The sequence below is a fragment of the Mastigoproctus giganteus genome, chromosome 10 (genome assembly GCF_048544385.1).
Source record: "Mastigoproctus giganteus isolate SK-2022 chromosome 10, ASM4854438v1, whole genome shotgun sequence".
In the NCBI taxonomy this organism is placed as follows: Eukaryota; Metazoa; Arthropoda; class Arachnida; order Uropygi; family Thelyphonidae; genus Mastigoproctus; species Mastigoproctus giganteus.
Genome location: NC_143584.1, coordinates 221,599,843 through 221,621,178, shown reverse-complemented (window position 1 = coordinate 221,621,178; position 21,336 = coordinate 221,599,843). Strand labels below are relative to the sequence as shown.

Here is a 21,336-nt window from a genome sequence, read left to right as displayed (position 1 = left end):
GTTTTTGATACTGTTGCACATGGAAGACTGCTGCACAAATTGGAGCAGTGTGGCATTGGAGGCAAATTGCTGCTATGGATAAAGGAATGGTTGAGAAGACAGAGAGTGGTAATCAATGGACACTGCTCTTCGTGGACTAATGTTATTAGTGGAGTCCCTCAGGGTTCAGTGTTGGGTCCATTATTGTTTTCTGTATTTATAAATGATACTGATGATGGTATATCAAGCTTAATGTCCAAGTTTGCAGACGATACAAAGGTTGGCAGGGTTGTTAAGGACACTACTGACACTATGCTACTGCAACAGAATCTGGAAAGGTTGAGCAGATGGGCTGAGAGGTGGCAAATGAAGTTTAACATTGACAAATGTAAAGTACTACATATGGGAAACAGCAACCCCAGAGCAACGTATCAACTTTGTGGTACTACACTGACAGTGGTAGAGAATGAAAGGGACCTGGGGATGGTTGTGCAGGCAGATATGAATTTTTCTGAGCAGTGCAGACGGGCTGCAAGAGTAGCTCATGGTGTCTTGTCAATGATACACAGGAATTTTTCTAGCATGGATAAGGAGGTGATTATTCCCTTGTATAAGGCAATGGTCAGGACACACCTTGCGTACTGTATACAGGTCTGGAGGCCTCATTTTAAGAAGGATGTAGAGCTGTTAGAATGAGTACAGAGAAGTGCAACACGATTAGTGAATGGAACAAAGGGTTGCTCATACGAAGAATGAGCAACCCTTTGTTCCACCAACCAACTACCCGCTGGCTAAAGGCAAACTTCCGTACATCTATCCTACATCTGTCTTTCCTCGATTTGAATTTATGCCCTCTCAGGTGATTATTCTGAGCAAGAGGAAGAATCCCATCAGCATTGAGCATGCTCAAACCATTCAAGACTTTATACACCTCAATCAGATCACCTCGCAGGTGCCTAGTCTCCAGACACTGTAATTTCCAAAACTTAAGCATCAACAAAATCAAAAATATGAACATTAATTGAAAAAAATGAATGTTAATCATTCATAAATACCAAACCATCCGTAGCAATACAAAACAGTGTACCCCGCTTTACAATATTAATCAGTTCCAGAGACACCATCGTATCATTAAAATATCGTAATGTGAACCCAATAACACATTGTTTTTTGATAATTCGTTTCAAGATCTCGGAGGTTGAAATTTTCGCTGTATAACTAAGCTATTTATCTCTCTAAAATGTCATTTTTAAGGTTACGAGCAAGACCTTAAGGCCATATAAAAGGTCGTGAACGTGGTTTGTAAATTGTATTAGTTACCAATTCAAATCATTAAAATGCATCATCGTTATCATATGTTCCGTTATAAGAATCAATTTTAAACGCCTTTGTGATATCTTGAATCATCCGTATAATACAAGCAGCATGCTTAATGGGAAAAGAAAAGAGCCATCCTACTTTCAAATCTCAGTACAGGAACTCCCTGACTTACGTAAGAGTTGCGTTCCACAGAACTCTACATAAGTCGGAATTTCCCCCATGTTTCTGCAGCACTTGCAACTGTGCTCGCTCAATTGATTGAATCAAAAAGAAATGTTCTATGAACATGTAAATATAATTATTTATTCAATTTTTTTATCTCATGCGCAAGAAAAATTACAAAAGCGTGCAATTTAAAAAATTTAAAAATTATAAAATTACAAAAAAAAAAAAAGAGAGGAGACAGGCATAACATCAGTAAATTTACCGCCCGAGCATCGTTGCCAGAATCGACGTCATTAGCTGATAAGTACGCCGCTGTGGAGGTTGAGGGCTGTTGAAATTTAGAAAGGGTCGACCACTCAACCTTATGAAAGAACATATTAATCGATGACTGGATGGTGGCTTTTTTCTTTTCATCGTAGATTTCTTTGTAGCAAGCAAGAATATCATTCACCCCTCTGTTAACTTTTAAGAATCATTCACTGTCAGGATCCATCTTCCCAAGCCTTGCCACTGCCAACACAATTTCACAAAATGCCACTGCCATCTCATCTCTCTGGTGATGAAGCATCTCAGCCCCTCATTTGGTTCATCTTGAGCTTCATCAGCATTTTCTCTTTCAATATCGCTGCCTGCAAGTCAATAAGTTCTTCATTAGATAATTCCTTCTCTTCTTCCTCTATTTACTCCTCCACGTCTTTGGCAACCTCCAACTGAAGTAGCTCTGCAACCTTTACAATCTTATCCGTAACCTCTTCATATAATTTGTCTTTTTCAAATCCTTCGAAGCCTTTTACATGCCATGGGCATATTTTCTTCCATGCGCCATTTAAACAACTTTTAGTAATTTCCGCCCAGGCCTTATTAATGTTTAAGATGTCGTGGTAAATATTGTAAGATTTCCAAAAGTTTCTTAACGTAAAATTTTTCTCACCATCCACTGCACACAATGCCTGAGCAAATGTTGCACGTAAATAGTATGCTTTTAAATTTGAAATAACATCCTGATCCATAGGCTGGATGAGTGAATTCTTGTTTAGCGGTAGAAACATGACTCACGTTAGAATTGAAATCATCTAGATCTGTAGGATGTCCAGAAGCATTATCTAATAGACGCAAAATTTTGAAAGGAACGTCATCTTTACAATATTTTTCAACCTCGGGAATGAAGCAGCATTTAAACCAATCCTCAAAGAGATATTATTATTCATGCTCTCTGGTTCAATCAGAAATGCACGGGTAGGGTGGCTTTATTGATGCCCTTAAATGCACGGGGATTTCCAGAATGGTACACAAGCAGTGGTTTTAATCTGTAATCTCCGCTGCATTAGCCCCAAGCAAGATGTACTGAAAAAAATGCCGGATTGAACATACATTGCCAAACAGGAAAAGACAATGCCAGGTTTGGCAATGTATGTTCGATCAGGCATTTTTTTCCAATCAGAGCAGTCTCAATGTTAAAAATTTGCTGCATTGAATAGCCACCTTCATCAACAATTTTTTTCAACACATCACAAAATTTCTCTGCAGCTGCAGAATTGGCACAGGCAATTTCATTGCATATTTTAATGTTTTGGAAACCAGCACTATGCTTGAACCTATTAAACCACTCATTGCTTGCCACGAACTGGGCTTGGGGCTCGCCATAAATAAGTACTTCTTGCTTTTGCTTGAATGGCCATTGGACTCAAGGGCACTCGCTTCTGAATCTGATTTTCCATCCATATTATTAATAGTTGTTCCATCTTCGATATAGCACCTGAACACTGTTTTGTGATCACTGTTGATCTTAAGTGCGTTGATCCTTTTATGTGTTCTTTTATACACACACTGTCCTTTAAAATAGTATTCACTGTTGAAGCAGCGAGACCTAATTCCCTTGCAATAGATGGCAAACTTTGCCCTGCTTCGTACTTCTTAATCATTTTCATTTCTAAATCAATTTTGTTTCATTTTCTAGCACTGCCAGCACTTGCACTGTCCATTGATCCCTTTCCCTTCACCATTGTAATACATAAATAGAAATGAAGAGATGTTTCTGAAAATTTGTTTTTTATATGATTGAAGATTTCAGTGAGGGGGAAACACATTTCACCATAATAATGTAAAAACTCACACAATTGCAGTTATTAGTATTATCGCAAATGCAATAAGATCGAGTTTACTACCCATTTGTAATGAATTGCACTAACAGAAAAAGCTCAATAAACTGGAAAGTGCAAACTGTTTGTATTGTTTTATGGCATTCAAAATTGATTCTTATAACGGGAACATATGATAATGATGAAAGGGTAGTGCAATTTCCATTATAAATATGACCTTTTAGACAGATAAATAGCTTAGCAATATAGCGAAATTTTAAACTTCCAAGGACTTGGAACGAATTACAAAAAAAAAAAAAACAATATGTTATTGGGTTCAGATTACGATATTTTCACAATACCTCCATTTATCCCTACAGATGCAAAATATGTTTACATATTTTATTCAGTTTGCATTCGCTGGCAAAAACTTACATAAGGTCGAATTTGCATAAGTTGGGAAGTTCTTGTATTCCTCCCTGGAAAGAGACAATTAACACAATAAACATTTTCACATTAGCCCAACTGCTAACAGGAAGATTAGATGCTCCCAGCATTGATGGTTTATTTCATTCTCATCGAGAAGTCCCCCCCCCCAGGAATGCTGAAACAAGGCATCCTTTTCAAAGCAACTTAAAAAACCTGGACAACCTGTTACTTTTTTCCAGCAAACACGGCAGAACTCTTCAATCAACTGAGAATTGAACCAGAAAAGCTGTGTAACAACAGTGTCAATTGTCTCGTGCAGCTTTAGTGCACAGCCACTCGGCTCAAAAGCTGCATTTAATTTCAATCCCTTTTAACTATATCTTCTCATTATTCTAAATGTCCACCTAAGATGTTAACATTTGAAATATTCTAATATAAGATCATAATTACACATGTATGTCAAAATTTTGTATTCAACCTATCGGGGTGAATGTCCCATGGACTTTGTAACCTCTTGCTCATAGGGTCTGCTTCACACTTTAGAATGTAACCCACACTCTTCTAGTCAATGGCTGTCCTAGGGGTGTCTTTTCAACAGAGAAATAAATTGATAATAATAATAGTCTGTATATTTCTATTACATAATTTCCCAGTTTTCAAGTGCTTATGTTTTCCTATCAAAATGACTCAACATTACACTGGTATCCTGTGTCCACTGGTTGTGTCCAGGCAAATTAATATGTAATCAGTATGATTCATCCTTTTCCTCCTAGTATTAACATAATACAAAGAATTCCTTACTGCTATTCACTGCACTCTCAGCCATAATCTTCCTTGGCCTCTTTAATCCTCCTGAGTAACTTTATTACATGCTATTTTGCTTATTGTAGGGGTTTGTATTCACTGGCAATTTATAATGATCCCGTGCAGACAAAGAATATAAAGATATTGTTCAGACCATTTTGGTCTGAACAATACCTTTCAATTGGTATAAAATATTGGTGGCCTCTGATTATTTCTTTGGCAGCATTTACACGCTTTAACAACAACTGGTCCCACTGAAAAGAGTTTAAATATGTCTAAGTTTATTATAATCAACTTTGCAAAAACAAAATCCTTACCCTTTGATCTTAACAGTAGTTATTTATTTGAATAAATCCCACATCAAAAAATATGATCACTTCCACCTAAAGGTTTCTTTATTAGAAGTCCTAATAGATGCTGAATCACTACTAATAATGAGATCAAAAATACTGCTTTCTCTTGTTGCCTCTCTGACATGTTGGTAGGGAAAACAGTCATCCAGCAAATCGAGAAATGTTTTGCTACTGAGCAAGCTGCCAACTCACAAGATATCTGGCCAACTGATATCTTGAAGGTTAAAATCACCCTTGATAAGACACTCTAACATGCTGGACCACTATTTGTCTATATAGTCATTCAATATACTCTTCACAGTCATTTGGCCTATAACAGACTCCTACTCACATTTTTGTTTTCCCAACTAAGTGACTCAACATTACACTGTTATCCTGTGATTGTACAATCTACTGTTTTAGAATCTATGTGCTTCTTAACCAAAAATATAACTACCTACATCATCTTTACATACACATTATTATCACTATATTCATATTCTAAATCCCAATATCACATGACACCACATTTCTCTTAACCTAGGGGAGTTTAGAAAGAGACGCTTGCTATTTTTAACCCCGTATTGGTTGCACGAAAATGTGAAATTCCTCTGTGCCTGCAAAAATTTTGAAAAATCAGCAAAAAATAATTCTAAATTATTCACTTTCTTGATACCATCTACAATTTCAATCTTTTCTGAACACAACTTTGAAAAATCCATGTTCTATATTAAAATCATATACAGTGGATTCCGGTTATTTGGGATACCGGTTAATCGGGGCAGCCGTTTATTTGGGGCAAATCTTAAAAAACAGAACCCAATCGAGAAAATAGCTAGAGTTTACTTTGCTTAATTGGGACAACATGCCGTTTAATCAGGGCAGGAGACCGCAGCACTGGAGATTACCCTATGATTATCTCTGACCATACCAGATGGTTCAGCCGACCGGGCTAGCCGAGTGGGTAAAGTACCTGCCCAGCAACCCAAAGGTCGCGGGTTCGATTCCCGCCTCGGGCTTGGATCAAAGTACTGCAAAAACCTTGGGAGGTGCAATATGGCCACAGAAGCCGATGTGCCAACAACTACCAAATCAAAAAAAAAAAAAAAAAACCAGATGGTTCAGTCGGATTTCTGGAGGTCACAACCATAAAACAATAAAACCAATTAGCAGTCACCTGTTTATTGGGCTTTTCTGTTAGTGCAATTTATCATAAACGGATAGTAAACTCGATCTTATTGAATTTGCGATAGTACCAACAGCTGGAATTCTGTGGGTTATTATGGTGAAATGTGTTTACACTAACATGGAATCTTCAATCATATAAAAAATTAATTTTCCAAATCTCTTCATTCCTAGTTTTAAAGCTTCGTAACTTGTTACTCCGTTCTCACTTGCGCGTATCGTGTTACTTGCAATTTGTGTGTGTGCCGTGTTCTTTGTTATTGATTGCTTATCTTTTTTACTGTTTTAAATTTTAACCCCCACCCACAAATGTCAGTGAACAGAAATGTCAACTAGTTAGTATGTACATATTACAGTATGTATTAATTATTCCGATTATCACATATATTCTTCCGATTTTCACGTATCATTTCATCTTTTAATTGGTAAGGTAATAAAGGGTAAATTTGTGCTTAATATATCTTTATTTTTATAGCCTGTGGATAATATTTCTCCTATTTTTGCTAATTAGAATCGCTGTTTAATAGAATTAAAATTCAATTCACAAACGTGATCATAATGACTGGCGCTTACTACATATCATATTGTTATTTATGTTATTTGGTTTTTAGGAGCATTAGCAACTAAGGCCATATTGCTCGGGGAAATGCGGTGGTCATTCCCTGACCTTTCCGCATCCTCCGTATTTGGTGGTGACGGGCTCGAACCCCGGTCTAATCAAGAAGCGTGTGCTACGCACTGCTGCTCCTTCCCACCTGGCTACGGAGGCGCCATACATATCGTATAGTGAACAGTACTTTACTATGGTGAGTCCATCGTAACGTGATTTGATTGTACAGTGAACCAATTGTAAAGCGAGGGTTCATTGTATTTTTAACTATTTATGTGAAACTTCGGATAATTGGAGCAGCCGCTTAATCGGGCAAAAATGCACTAGTCCCAATGTGTCCCAAATAACTGGAATCGACTGTATTATGAATTAATTTTTGAAAATTAAAACTCACCTTTAGACCTGATAGAGAGCAAATGCAAATTTAAAACTCTACCCTTCAACCTATGCTTTGATTCCAGGAGACCACACCACTAACAGCAGCACTGGCTGCATGAAATCTAATGAGCATGCATCAATCAACACATGCGCAAATTTAGGTTTAATTAACTCATGTTTTTTTAATAATTGTGCAAGTACATAGTCAAGGTGAATGACCCTCTAGGCACCTCAAATTACATCTTGGTGATGGTCCATTCTCCAATGGAGCCTTTCTCTCAGCCAATATCAGCCTCTTGTTGTCTGGCATTACAGGAATGTGAAATGGGATGATCTACAAGATTTCTATTCTTCTTTTCCTTGGTTGGATTACCATTTTAAATCTTCTGATGTTAATATTTTCTCAGATCATGTCAGTGAAATTATTCCATGCTCCACCTTAAATGCTCATCCTTTATCTAATCCTTGATTTTCTAACAAGTGTGCTAAAGCTGTTCAAGGCATGAATGTTGCATATCACAATTGGCTTACATCCAAATTCCAGGTTGATTTTCTGCCTACACTAAAGCTCACAACAATTGTAAAGCAGCTATTAATCAGTCAAAACTAGATTTTGAACAGGCTAAGAGCAGAAAACTTGCTTCTTGTCAACTGGTAGGAAAACATTCTGCTCTCTTGCCAAAGCTACTGGACACAACTTTTGCCCATCTTTACTCACACCTCTGTTAAAACCTGATTGATCTGTTGCCACCTCAGTTAAAGACAGTGCTGAAATACTTTTAGGATAGTGCTAGTATCCTACTTTTCTTCTAATTCTTGTATTGATAATCTTCATAATCCAGCTCCAAACCATTCCCAGTACACGCCACTCGATGCCTCCTGTGGTCTTCTGAAAAATGAATGTCGAAGAATTTTGAACAATCTTGATGGCAAGGCAGCTCCAGGTCCTAATGGTATTTCTCCACTTGTTCTCAAAAAGTATGCTCCTCAGCTTATCCCTCTTCTGTGTCACCTTTTTATACTTTCTTATTCCAAAGGTGTTTTCCCTTCTGCTTGGAAATTTGCTCATATTCAGCAAGTTCCTGAAAAGGGTAACAAATACCTCTCATCTTACTCTATTAACCACCAACTCTAAAAGTATCTCAAAACCATCCATCTGATCAACGACTGCCCAGATGAATTCATGGTTCTTTCTGATGTGCCTGTCTCAATCACTCGTATAGGGGCAACCATGGTTCTTTTGCTATTAGCAGGCTGTGATAGAAATGCTAGACCCACATTGACCACTTCCTCTTTGAGGAAGTGGTCAATGTGGGTCTTCTACACTTTGGATTATTTATTTTATTTATTTATTTTTTGACAATTTATTATAATTTTATTTTATTTGGCAATTTGATTTTTAATTTTTGTTTGAATGAAAATTGCAGTTGGCACCCCTTCATTATTATTGATTCGGTTTGTAATAGTGCTTAATTTTGTATGTCATTAAAATATATCATTTTTGATAATTAGCATTAGTTGAGGCATATGATACAAGAAAGCAAGCTTATACAGCATCAGCCAAAAAAAAACCCCTTATTTCACCCATCCAGTCACTCCAAATGTTTGTCTAGTTCAGCCTTAAATTTATTTAAGCTATCAACTTCCACGACAACAGGTGAAAGTCTGTTCCAGCAATCAACTACCCGCTAGCTAAAGGCAAACTTCCGCACATCTATCCTACAACTGCCATTCCTCAATTTGAATCTATGCTGCCTCAGGTTTAATTCATTAAGTATTATGCAATGTTTACCGATGGGTATGACAAACCGAAACAGCATTTTTCAATGCACTGCATTCATTTCAAGTCCCAAATGGAGGCTTCTAACATTTTTCAAATAATATTTAACAAATTAACAATGTAACAAGTATATCAGTTTAGTAGTCACACAATTACACTTATGGTTTTTGCCATCAAAGTGGCCAATTGATCATAAAACAAATGTGTGTTCAAATAAAAAAAATATATCTTTTGATAATATAAACTATTTAAGAGTGGCTGCATACCCGTATATTCTCCTATGCATGCCATTCGTGGCACACCCTGTTCTTGACCATTGTATTCCCTCAGTATCAATCCACTGATGATATTTTGGCTTATATTACCTATAGGCAAATTCAATGGAAAAGTTTGGTGAAATTTAAGCAGTTACTCTTGAAATTTTTAAGGCTTTTTATCATTTTCTTCTTAAAGGTCTTCATAACAAGCTTCCATGATTGCCAACTATTTTTTGCAACTGGATATCCAGTTTTCTCTCTGACTACTTTCTGCACGTGATGGTAGATGCCTCTCTATCTTGTAACTTCTCCACTAATGCTGGTATTCCCCAAGGTTCAGTTCTTTCTCCTACTCCTAATAACCTGACTCTTATAAAGTCTCATAGGTGTGCTGTTTCTGCTGGATGCTTTTCTATAGATATTTTCATGGGCACTGCCCTTCTGAATTGGCTTCTGTATTTCTCCCTCTCTCTTCCAAACTAGTCTGAACACATCCACAATCAGTCAATATCCGTTTACTGTCCAACTTTGCTCACAGAACCAACCTTTCTTCCTCATTTATCCCTTCAACTTCCATTATCTGAAACAACCTTCCTTCACATTACAATCTGGAGAACTTGAAGTTTAAATGTCAACATACTTCTTTTTCTGTCTTCCCAACCTTTATCCCATACACAGTACTAAGTACAATAGGTTCTAATAATTTTTATGTTTGGGGGTTTTAATAAAAAAAACATTACTGTATTTATAAACATACTGTGGCATATTTATTATATTATAATAAGCATATTTACATGGTGTTCACTATGTACTATTATGAACACCCATGATTCTGATATAATTTACTATTTAAAATTTATGAATTGTTAGCAGCCACCACATGTACTATCACTAAGCCTGCTTTTCCAAGCCAGCCCCAAAATTTTTAGGGCCCTATTCAAGAATTACTTGAGAGGCCCTGGGGTACTATGCAAAACTTATATGCCATATTTTTGTAATAGTGATTTTTTTTTTCAAATTTTACAGCTCTTGCAGTGACAATAATGCGGGTAATGAGACATTAAGATAGGATCATTGATAGAAATGCAGAAAAGACATGGATGATATTATTATTTAGACCATTTCAGCGTGGGCCCTGTTCAACTAAACTGGTTGAACATGTTCTGGCTGGTGCTGAATTTTTACAATATTACTTTTTTTTTTTTATTTAAATTCCCAATTCAAAAGGTTCTGATTTAAATATTCACCTTTGTACCTATATATGAGAGATAGAAAAAAAAGAGAGAAATTATAGGGTGAAAATATTCCAGATTATACTGCATCTAATTACACAACAGTAACTTGTTTAAGTTTCACATGGTGTAAAATGAAATCCTAAAATAAATGATTCAAAATTCACTTGATTTGTAATGGAGTAATAGTAAAATCATAACAGTAGCAAAAAAAAAAAAAAAAAAAGTACACAATTCATTTATATACTATCTTCAAGTTATTCCCTTCCACTTCTGACTCTTGATTTCTTTCTTTCTTTCTCTCTCTCTCTCTCTCAGGGTAATTCACCATATGCCTAATAATAATAACAATAATAATATACTATAATCCAACAAATGTCAAGATAGTTTCTAGTTACAAAAACCCTCTATAGATGGCAGCATATTAAAAATTTAATATAAAAAAAATAAATAAGAGCTATTTACACAATTTTGTTTAAAACGGTATCAAAATTATTCTGCCAGTATCACTAAATAATAAAAACAATTTTCAAACTATCACTGTATATTTTACACTATTAAATATTTAAATTATCGCCGTTATATTACTGAATCCACAATAACTCAATATGGGCACAGAGCATTAATTCATGGCGTAATGCATCAAGATATTTAATAAAAATCAATTACTTAATAGTTCTGCTTCCAAAACAGTCTTAAATAAAATACACTCTGTCTAATAATACAGTATTAAATTCTTCTATTTTATTTATATAAATAAAATATAATACCATAAAAGAGAGAGGAACTACCCATTTTACATCTTCCCGATAATTTAAAAACAACATAAAAAGAATCATTACTTTTCTGGGCATATATTAGATAGCATTTATGCCAAAATAAATACTTACGAATGCCTGAAGGAAGCAGTGAATGAGGATCTAACGATGGGTCGGCTGGATCCCCCGATAAGTTATTGGAAGCCCTTGGCGAAACAGGTAAAGCGTACACAGGAATACACCGCCAGCCAGGCAGCGTTAGATAGGCCGGCTCCGGTGTGGAGGAACACTCCATTGTGCTCAACATAAACTGGGCTGCCGTTGGGCGGGAACAGCGCTTCGTGTCCGGACGGGGGAGTTTCGTCCTGGTAAGGCAGGAAGTAAAGCTTGATATTGTCATCTTCAGATGATGAAATAAGATACAGACTCGCTTATCAGCAGGAAGCAAAGTATAAAAAAAAAAATACCTGCTGGCAGTGAATCTCTAAGATAACAAAAATACTGAAACCTTTCCAAACGAATTTCAAAGTTTTATGTAAAATCAAACAGAGAAAAATCAATCACTCTCATTCGAAATCAACACTGAGTTTAAAAAAGTAACCGTACTTATAAATAAACGAAAATAATAAATAATGTAATGTAAATAATTGCATAAACTTTTTTTGTTCGTTTATAAAATCAAAAATGTAAGGAAGTTAGCTATAAATAATCAAAAGTTTAGAACATACCCAGTGGCGAAGCTACCATACCAGCAGGTCCGCCAACAGGGGTGAGAATTAAGAGTCACAGAGCTATTTCGTTTGGCATTTCTGATATTTTAAGGTTACAGGGGAACCTGTTCCCGAATCTCATGGGGAAGGCAGAGTAGAATTAGTTTTTCCCCTGAAATATACTACTCCGGGGGAAAAAATAATAAAAATAAATAAATAATAAATGAAAATATGAAACTGAGCTACAGGGCTCAATCGATCCTACGTTATGTCGATATTTTAAAAAATAAAAGAGATTACCTCATTTAGTTTTGTAGGATATCTTCAATATGACACTCTCCAAATATAACTGACTGAAAAACGACTTAAAATAAAATCATTTGTAAAATAGTTTTATTTCACTGTCGTGATTTTAAGTTAATATCATTGTCGTGATCAATTCTTATGTTTTAATAAATTTGGACACAATGTCTTCTATCACTTCACTCAAAGTTTCGGGGAGAAGGGGGTTGATATGTTTGGGATCGGGTTGGGATCTTCATCCCGGGGTGTCGAATCGTTCATGGGTAATGAGTGGAAGAATACATTAAAATTATTTTTAGTTGTTTTTTTAGTCGGTTATATTTGGAGATCATATTGAAGATATCCTACGAAACTAAATGAGGTAATCTTTTATTTTTCAAAATAATAAATTAAAATATGCTCGCTCACCTCGAGCATAATCTAGAAACGCTCTTTCGGTCAGTCATTGGTTGATGATAATAATAATAATAATAAAAATTTTGGTAAAATTTAGAAACTTTTAATTTTTTTTTCTTTCAATATGCTTTTGAAAGAAAGCATACATATTGAATATGCTTTGTATGTCTCGTATATGCTTTGTTAATACAGTCTATGTAAGGTTCACCTATGAGCTTCTTCCTATACTACTAGTAATGCTTTCAAATGTCGATGCTATGTAACATGTTTTGCTTTCAAAAAAACATTGCGAGTCTAAAATATCAAAAATATATTCTAATCATCAAAAATCAATTCTTGTTCCTCTGACGCGTTACTGGGGAATACAAAAATAACATGCCCTAAGTGGAATGAAATTAAATTTACTAAATCTGAGGAATATATTTCAGTTTTATTAAATAAATAGATTTATAAGTATGCATTAGAGATGTATAACAATATACATTTCTAATACATCTGTATGTACGAGGGGTGATTATTTAATTCGCGAACTTGAGCAAGATCTTATCTTAATTGTCATCATCTGATCACCACCGTCGTGCCCAAGCATTAAATGCCTCTTGCAAGCCATTTTTGAAAGACTGAGAAGAGCTTCCGTTTCTTCAGAAGTGGAAACAGGAAGAAATCACACGGGGCTAAGCTAAGTCCGATGAATAAGGAGGTTCTGGCAAAACAACGGCACCTATGGCAGTGATCACTGCCTGCACAATATTAGCCGTATGGGGCCTGGCATTGTCTTGATGGAGAAACTGCTTGACACCGGAAAGTTGGGTCACACCGAAATATGGCCGTCCTACCAAGAGACTCATTACCATACGCTTCATTCATCTTTTTAACTGTTTCCGATGCATTTAAGCTGCATCTGACACAATAACGAATCACATATCGCTGTTCAATCTGTATGTCCAACATGATACTTGCTTCGAAACGATCGTCGGTGACACACAACTAAAAAAACTCTTCGCGTTCGACAAGTACTGGCATGCGCACACAGTCTGCTCAGTATCGATCAGGGAGCGTTTCCAGCGGCAAAATCTTGCACCAGTCCGCGAATTAAATGATCGTCCCTCGTATATAAGAGGTCCCGTTTGTCCGTTATGAGTAGCCCGTTGTCCAAAAAAAAAAAAAAAAAAAAAAAAAGAAAGAAAGAAACAGGACGCCAAATAGTATCCGTTTTTTTTTTTTTTTCTGATGTTACTTAATTATTTCGAAAGGCTTAACTCAATGCTGATGGATTCTTCCTCTTGTTCAGATTATACACATGAGGGAACACAAATTCAAACTGAGGGACGATGGTTGCAGAATAGTAGTGCGGAAGTTTGTCCTCAGCCAACGGGTGGTTGATTACTGGAACAAGCTTCCATCCGTGCTGTAGAAGTGGATAGTTTTAATAAATTTTTAAAGAACTAGACTAATGGAGGGGATGGGTAGGCGACATTGGATTTTTTTTTTTTTTTTTTGATGCTGTATAAGCTTAATTTCTTGCATCACTGCCACTACTAATACTACTAATCAGAATTTTTTTTTTAATTTTCTACATAAAAATTTTATGTTTACATGCTCATTTCGAAAGTGGTACTTTTTTCCCAATTTTATTGGGTGTTCAAATTAACAGTACTACAGGAAATAATCGTTGACACTGTCAGGCTAATAATACTTACACCGATGAGCCAAAACATTATGACCACCTACCTAATTTGATGTTGGTCCTCCACGTGCAGTCAAAACAGTTCGTACCCAGCGAGGCGTGAACGCTACAAGATTTCTAAATGTGACTTGTGGTATCTGGTACTAACGCGTAACCAGCACATCCTTTAACTCCTGTAAGGTCCGTGGTTGAGACGCCGCAGATCGGAGTTTCTGTTCCAACACAAACCACAGATGCTCGATGGGACTGATGTCTGGCCAGGGCAATACCTGGAAGTCTTCCTCATTTTCCGCGAACCAGTCTCGAACAATCTGTGCAGTGTGGCATGGCACATTATGTACCTGGTCAGCAATGATGTTTGTGGTAGATGTCAGAGTGCCAGGCACATGAATGACTGGCCCAGGGTATCCCAGCAAATCATTGCCCAAAGCATGACACCGCTGCCACCGACTTGTTTTCGTCCCACAGTGCATCTAGTCGCCATCACTTCCCCAGGTAAACGATGCACATGTACCCGGACGTCCATATGGTGCAACAGGAAACGTGATTCATCGGATCAGACGAACTCCTTCCAATCACTCAAGGTCCAGTTTCGATGCTCACGTGCCCACTGTAGGCGCTGTCGCCGGTGAATCGTGGTTAGCATGGGCACTTGGAGCGTCCTGCGGCTACGCAGCCCCATTTTCAGCAGGATTCGATGTACTGTGTGTTATAACACATTACTCCCGTCACCAGCATTCCAATTACCGGTGAGTTGCGCCACCGTCGCCCTTCTGTTGCCACGTACCATCCGGGACAGCATTCGCTCACCTCGAGCATCGATGAGCCGTGGTCGTCCAACACCTCGCCGGCGGTTCGTGGGTTCCCCCTCCTCGGATCACTTTCAGTAGGTACTAACCACGGCTGAACGTAAGCATCCCACCAGCCGTGCCGTTTCGGATATGCTCTGACCCTGTCGTCTGGACATTACAATTTGGCCTTTGTCAAACTCGCTTAAGTCCGCTGCCTTTTCCATCTGAATAACAATTGTAACACTGATTAACGGAGCTCAATATCAGGTGTTTTTTATAACGTGTCCCGACCCGCGCACGCGCCGTGGTGCACTTGCAGTTGCTTCGATTTGCATAACGCCTCGCTGGTCATAATGTTTTGCCTCATCGGTGTATATCCGTAACATTCACTTTTTTTTTTTTAGTTGTTATTGGGTTTGATTTGTTGGTGCAAGGGCCATAATGCTACTAAGGCCATAATGGACTTTTCTTTTTTTTTTAAGTAAAACGTATTATATGGATAACGTCTCAGGTTAAAAGTATTTAAAGAAAAGTCATAATAATAATACCATGTTTATCGATTCAACATCTGTTACGCAGACACAAGAGTTTGTAACGCACAACAGAAAAGTCAAAGCATAGCGCCACCTGTGATAGGCACTATACGTCTCTAAAATAACTTACGAGGAAATCACGTGCTCGCGATTTAAATAAATTTTCTGTTTATACTCGGGGATGACCACACAGACAAAGAAGTTCACAATATACAGAGAATACGAGAAACAACACCGTATTTAGCAGTCACGGGCTTGAACCCCTGTCATTCAAAGCACGAGACCAACCCATTCTACTTTTTCAATAACCTCGATAAGTTCCTTTCATTATCCACAAGATTCACCTTTGCATGTAACACAATTGTTATAATCACCATCTTCCTAGACCCATGTGGGTCAGAACGATGGTGATTATAACAATTGTGGGAAAGGCCTAAGTTCGAATCCCATCAATAGCGCAAGGAATTTTTAGGACTTTTTTTTTTTTTTTTTTTTTCATAATGTGGCTGAGGTTATTCAAGAGTTTAAGATTATGGGGTTTTCTACCGGGGAGTCGGGTTTTTGGTCCAGTAAAACAGGAAACCGATCAAATACACGCAACTAAAGACAATATACTGATGCCTTAGTTGCTTTAGGGCTTAATACATACCTAACCGCAAAATTTGAATCCTAAACTTCTGAAAAGGACGGCGAATGATAAATACACTTGGCTACTATGAAGGTTACCATCATAGCTGAATGCTATCCTAAATAAATAGCTTGACAGAACTGAGGCAAAACAAACTTTATAACAGCAACTGAAAAACTGCCTGATAACGATGAAGGGATAAAATTTTATTTATTCTAGACAAGGGTCTTAGAACTAATGCTTAGATATCCTGGACAACACTGCAATCACTCACAGTATTTTCTTTAGTAGATGGATTTCTTTTGACAGTTTATATCGTGCGCAACATACAAAACTGTAAAAGAGTTTGGGCATCAAAACTGCTACGATTAAACAAGAAAAACTTTCTCAATTTTTTTTTTTTTTTTTTTCCTGTTAAGAATATTCTTATTTCCAAAAACTATAATAAACGTTTGGCTACAGTTTAAGTACAAATATACTCAATTTTTTGAGGTATTCGGAACGCCTATGAACTCATATTTGTATGAGTGCATTTATAAATTTGCGAACCCTAGGCATGTCTAGAAAATACCCATATACGAAACCCTAAAAAAAAACCTGGGGTAAAGTTTTAAAATAATGATGCTAGTCATTATTTGAATTAATAAGAATTTGAGGACTGTTTAATGGTACAATGGCTGCAGCATACAAAGAAACGACTGACACGTGCCTAATTTAGCATTAGCATTAGTAGAGGCACATGATGCAAGAAAGCAAGCTTATATATTGTAGCATCAGCCAAATAAAAAAAAGAAAAAAAAGAAACATTTCACACATCCATTCCCTCTAAACGTTTGTCCAGTTCCACCTTGAATTTAAGCTATGAACTTCCACAACAACAGATGGAAGTATGTTCCAGCAATCAACTACCCGCTGGCTAAAGGCAAATTTCCGCATATCTATTCTATCACAGTTTTTCAAATTTGAATTTATGCCCCCTCAGGTTCGTAATAAATAAATAAATAAATCTTTATTTGTCCTACCAAATTTAAAATATAGGTATACATTGGTAAGTGACAAATTCCCTTCACGGCAGAAAATGCCAGGGGATTACCATAAAATGTGAATAAAGGAATGTCTAAAATATACAATAAAGGTTAAATATACACAAAAAGATGAAATATAAACTACATTACTCATCACTACATTTCTGTCTAGAGTCCTAGCAATTGTAATACAAAAGTTCATCTTAACATCACATCCACTGAATCAACTTGTGCGAGATATATATTATCCAATTGCGTACACACAGTTCTTGACAGAAATTCACACAACTACTAGGCAACAGTAGCCTCAGCGAACCACACTGCGGTTTGTTTCCTATATTTCGAATCTTCTATGAGCCTTAGTAGATCAATTCCGATATGTGTTAGGAACTGAACTGATTCTAACACACTGGCGGGGATAAACCTGTCGGCTATCTTCAGTCTGTTAGTCTTGATTCTCAAGTGAGCAAGAGGAAGAATCCCATCAGAATTGCGCCTGCTCAATCCATTCAAGACCTTATACACCTCAATCAGATCACCTCACAGGTGTCTAGTCTCCAGACGCTGCAATTTGCAGAACTTAAGCCTTACTTCCTAAGACCACCCTTTCGTTCCCCTCACCAATCATGTTGCCCTTCTCCGCACACGCTTCTTGATTAGACCGGGGTTCGAGCCCGTCACCACCAAATACGGAGGATGCGGAAAAAGTCAGGGAATGACCACCGCATATTCCCAGAGCAATATGACCTTAGTTGCTAATGCTCTTAAAAATCAAAAAACAACAACAACAACATCCGTACAAAAGATAACGTTCTTAATGCAAAGAACGTTCGAGAAGTCAGACAACTGTAGGGAATCTAGTTTCAGGGTGAGGTGAATTCTGGCCCCAATTCTATTGCATTACATTATCTTATGAAATTGGGCACGTGTAAGTAGTTGTTTTATATGCTGCAATCATTATACCATTTTAAAAGCCCTCAAAGTTCTATTTCTGTTTGGTTCCCCTTCGAATTCAAAAATGCAGGATACGCAAGTGAAACTTTTACAATTTGATGTAAAAGTAACCGGAAACGGGAAATAACTGGAAACTGGAAATATAAATATAATAGAAATATAATAACTGGAGAGTAAAAATAACTGGAAACGGGACTCATTTACAATCGGACAAGGAGACAGGTCTCTTTGTCCGATTGTAAAATGAGTCCCGTTTCCAGTTATTTCGAGCGGACCAGAGGGTGCGTATCTGGCAGAAACCGCAAGACGCTATGCACCCGTCATGTCAACATGGAACTGTTCAAGTAGGTGGACGGTCGGTAATGGTCTAGGGCGTGTTCAACTGGCACACGTTGGGACCTCTGGTACGTCTAGAGGCATCTCTGAACAGTCCAAGTTATATGTCAGTCCTTGCAGACCATCTGCATCCCTTCATGGTCATCGTGCACCCTCAGGGCAATGGACTCTTCCAGCAGGACAATGCGCATCCCCACAGACTAGAACATGGTTCGAAGAGCATTCCGCAGATTTTACCACCATGGAATGGCGTCCCTGTTCACCGGAAATGAACCCTCTGGAGCATCTTTGGGATGATGTGGAAAGGTCCGTTCAAGCTTTGGATCCTCCACCCAGGAATGCTGTGGAAAGGTCCATTCGAGTTTTGGATTCTCCACCCAGGAATGCGACGGAATTATGTACAGCGGTACAGCAAGCATGGAAGGAAATACCTGTGAAATGCTTTCGTGAACTAGTGAATTCAATCTCTCGTCAAGTGACTGTCCTTATCCGGGCGAAAGGTGGGCCTACCCGTTATTAAGGTATCCCATGATTTCTATCCACCCAATATATGCATTATACGCTAGTTTAAATATTGGACAATCACTAACCAAAAAAATACGAACCTTTGTATTAAGACAGTCACAGACAGAAGAAGTACAAATAAATGCAAACAGATGCAAAGAAACTGTGACATTGGGTGATGACGTGTTGCCTCGTGACATGTAAAGACTGAACAGGCTGTTCAACTGCAGCAATTTGAAGCCAGAATGGGAAAAACGCGTGATCTATCAGATTTTGAAAAAGGTCTTATTGTGGGTGCACGTTTAGCAGGAGCTACATTTCAAAAAAAGGAAAGACATAACTGGTTTCTTAAAAGCATCCATGTCAGAGGTTTTTAATGACTGGAAAGAAAGCGGTTCTTCCACATCTCACATGCGTAAATGTGGCAGAAAAACAATACTTCAAGTCCAAATAGGACTATGGAAAAATAGGACATTCAGTATGCAGCAAATAACATCTGGATTCAGCCAAGACTAGAACTGCCCTATTTAAACCGGTACCATGCGCGGGGAATTGAAGGAATTGATATTAGCAGTCACCTGCCTATTTCAGAGAAAAACACGCTTACATTGGTGCCGAGAACGTTGCGATTGAACAAAGAAACAATGAACAAAGTCATGTGATCAGATAAATCACCATACGCTTTGTTTTAAACTGATGGCAGGCAGAGAGTGGTGAGAACCTCAAGAAGCAATGAATCCTGCTTGCCTTGTTAAGACAATCCAAGCATCTGGAAATGGTGTATCATGGTATGAAGAATGTTTTGTTGGCAAAAACTGGGTCCATTGATACCGGTGGAAGATCGAATGTTATCCAGAGTGTACCAAAATTTTGTATCAGATCTACTGCACCCTGCAACGTTAGACTTTTATCCCGGTGATGGCCACTTTATGGATGATAGTGCATCGTGCAAGAATGGTTTGGAGAACATGACGTGGACTTACAAAATCTTCCACTGGTCCCCACATTTGCCTGATCTCAATCCTATTGAAAATGTGTGGGATATGCTGAAGAACTATTAAGCAACGAAGTTCTCTTCCTTCAACTCTGTCGCAACTATGCAATATTTTGCTGGGAGAATGGTTAAAATCAGATTCTCTCTTTGGTTAGAGAATGGTTAAAATCAAAATGCAGTAAAACACCTTATAGAATCCATGCTTATAGAAACAAATGTGGCCGATTCTATACTGAATAAAGGTTCGTATTTTTTTGGCCAGTGTGTGTGTGTGCGTGTGTGTGTGTGTGTATCAGCAGAGTCATCATGCCTAGCCTGACTATGACACCATGACTCCGTTAGCCCATGCCCTGGCATGGCCCTGAGCAGAATTATTAAAAAGAGAAAACTAGTTTACTAAATAAAAATAAACTGGTGAAATGCACAACGTAGACCGTTTCTACATGCAGTGGAAATGGTTTTAGTAGGCTACATCGTACATAAAAACATGAAAGTAAATAAAAAAATATATAATGGACCTGTATATCCAATTCACAAGAACCAAGAATATTTTTAATTTGGGATAGCTATCATAAATGCCGATTGTAATATTATGTTTATATTGTTAAATTTAAATAAGTTACATAAAAGTTATCTGAAAAGCTGATAAGATATTAAAATGCCAACATTATGAGGAAATAGTGTTGCCATTTAGTCCATTAGGCCAGTAACACCGACGCATTTAAACTTATCAAACTGCCTTCATGATAACTTATCTTTCTAGTTCGCTGCACCCAACATCGAATTGTTGTTTGGTAATATTTTTTTTTTTTTAACAGAAAACCCTCTGGAAGCATTTTCACAGTAGATGAAATAAATAATGGCATTATTTGAAGATGAAAATATAATCTTTTCAGCGCAATGTTTAAATGGGGTCTACATATGAGGGACTACATTGAAATTGTCTTAAAGAAGCTCTGCATTATCATTGCAGCTTGAGTATTAGTGTCGGTTTTCAGTTTATCTTCTGTATTCAATTCGTTATCAAGAACTTAAATCTTTACAGTAAAATCGGTCATTTGTTCAACGCTTAATTTCACAGTTCTACAATAAGAATCGGCCAACCTCATCGCAATACAATAACAACAGACCGGAAATGACGATTACTCTGAATACTCGGAAGAGGGGG

The 21,336-nt window shown here is 37.4% G+C and overlaps 1 protein-coding gene across 3 annotated transcripts in view; it reads right to left on the bottom strand.

Annotated features, from left to right (window-relative positions):
• The window catches only part of aop (ETS variant transcription factor anterior open), a 134,987-nt gene that overhangs the window by 39,110 nt on the left and 74,541 nt on the right, over nt 1-21,336 (bottom strand). For all 3 annotated transcript variants that reach the window (XM_090382302.1, XM_090382303.1, XM_090382301.1), the window contains exon 2: nt 11,440-11,672. In XM_090382302.1, the coding sequence (XP_090238428.1) occupies nt 11,440-11,614 (175 nt within the window). In that variant the 5' untranslated portion in view covers nt 11,615-11,672. The remainder of the gene's footprint in view (nt 1-11,439; nt 11,673-21,336) is intronic.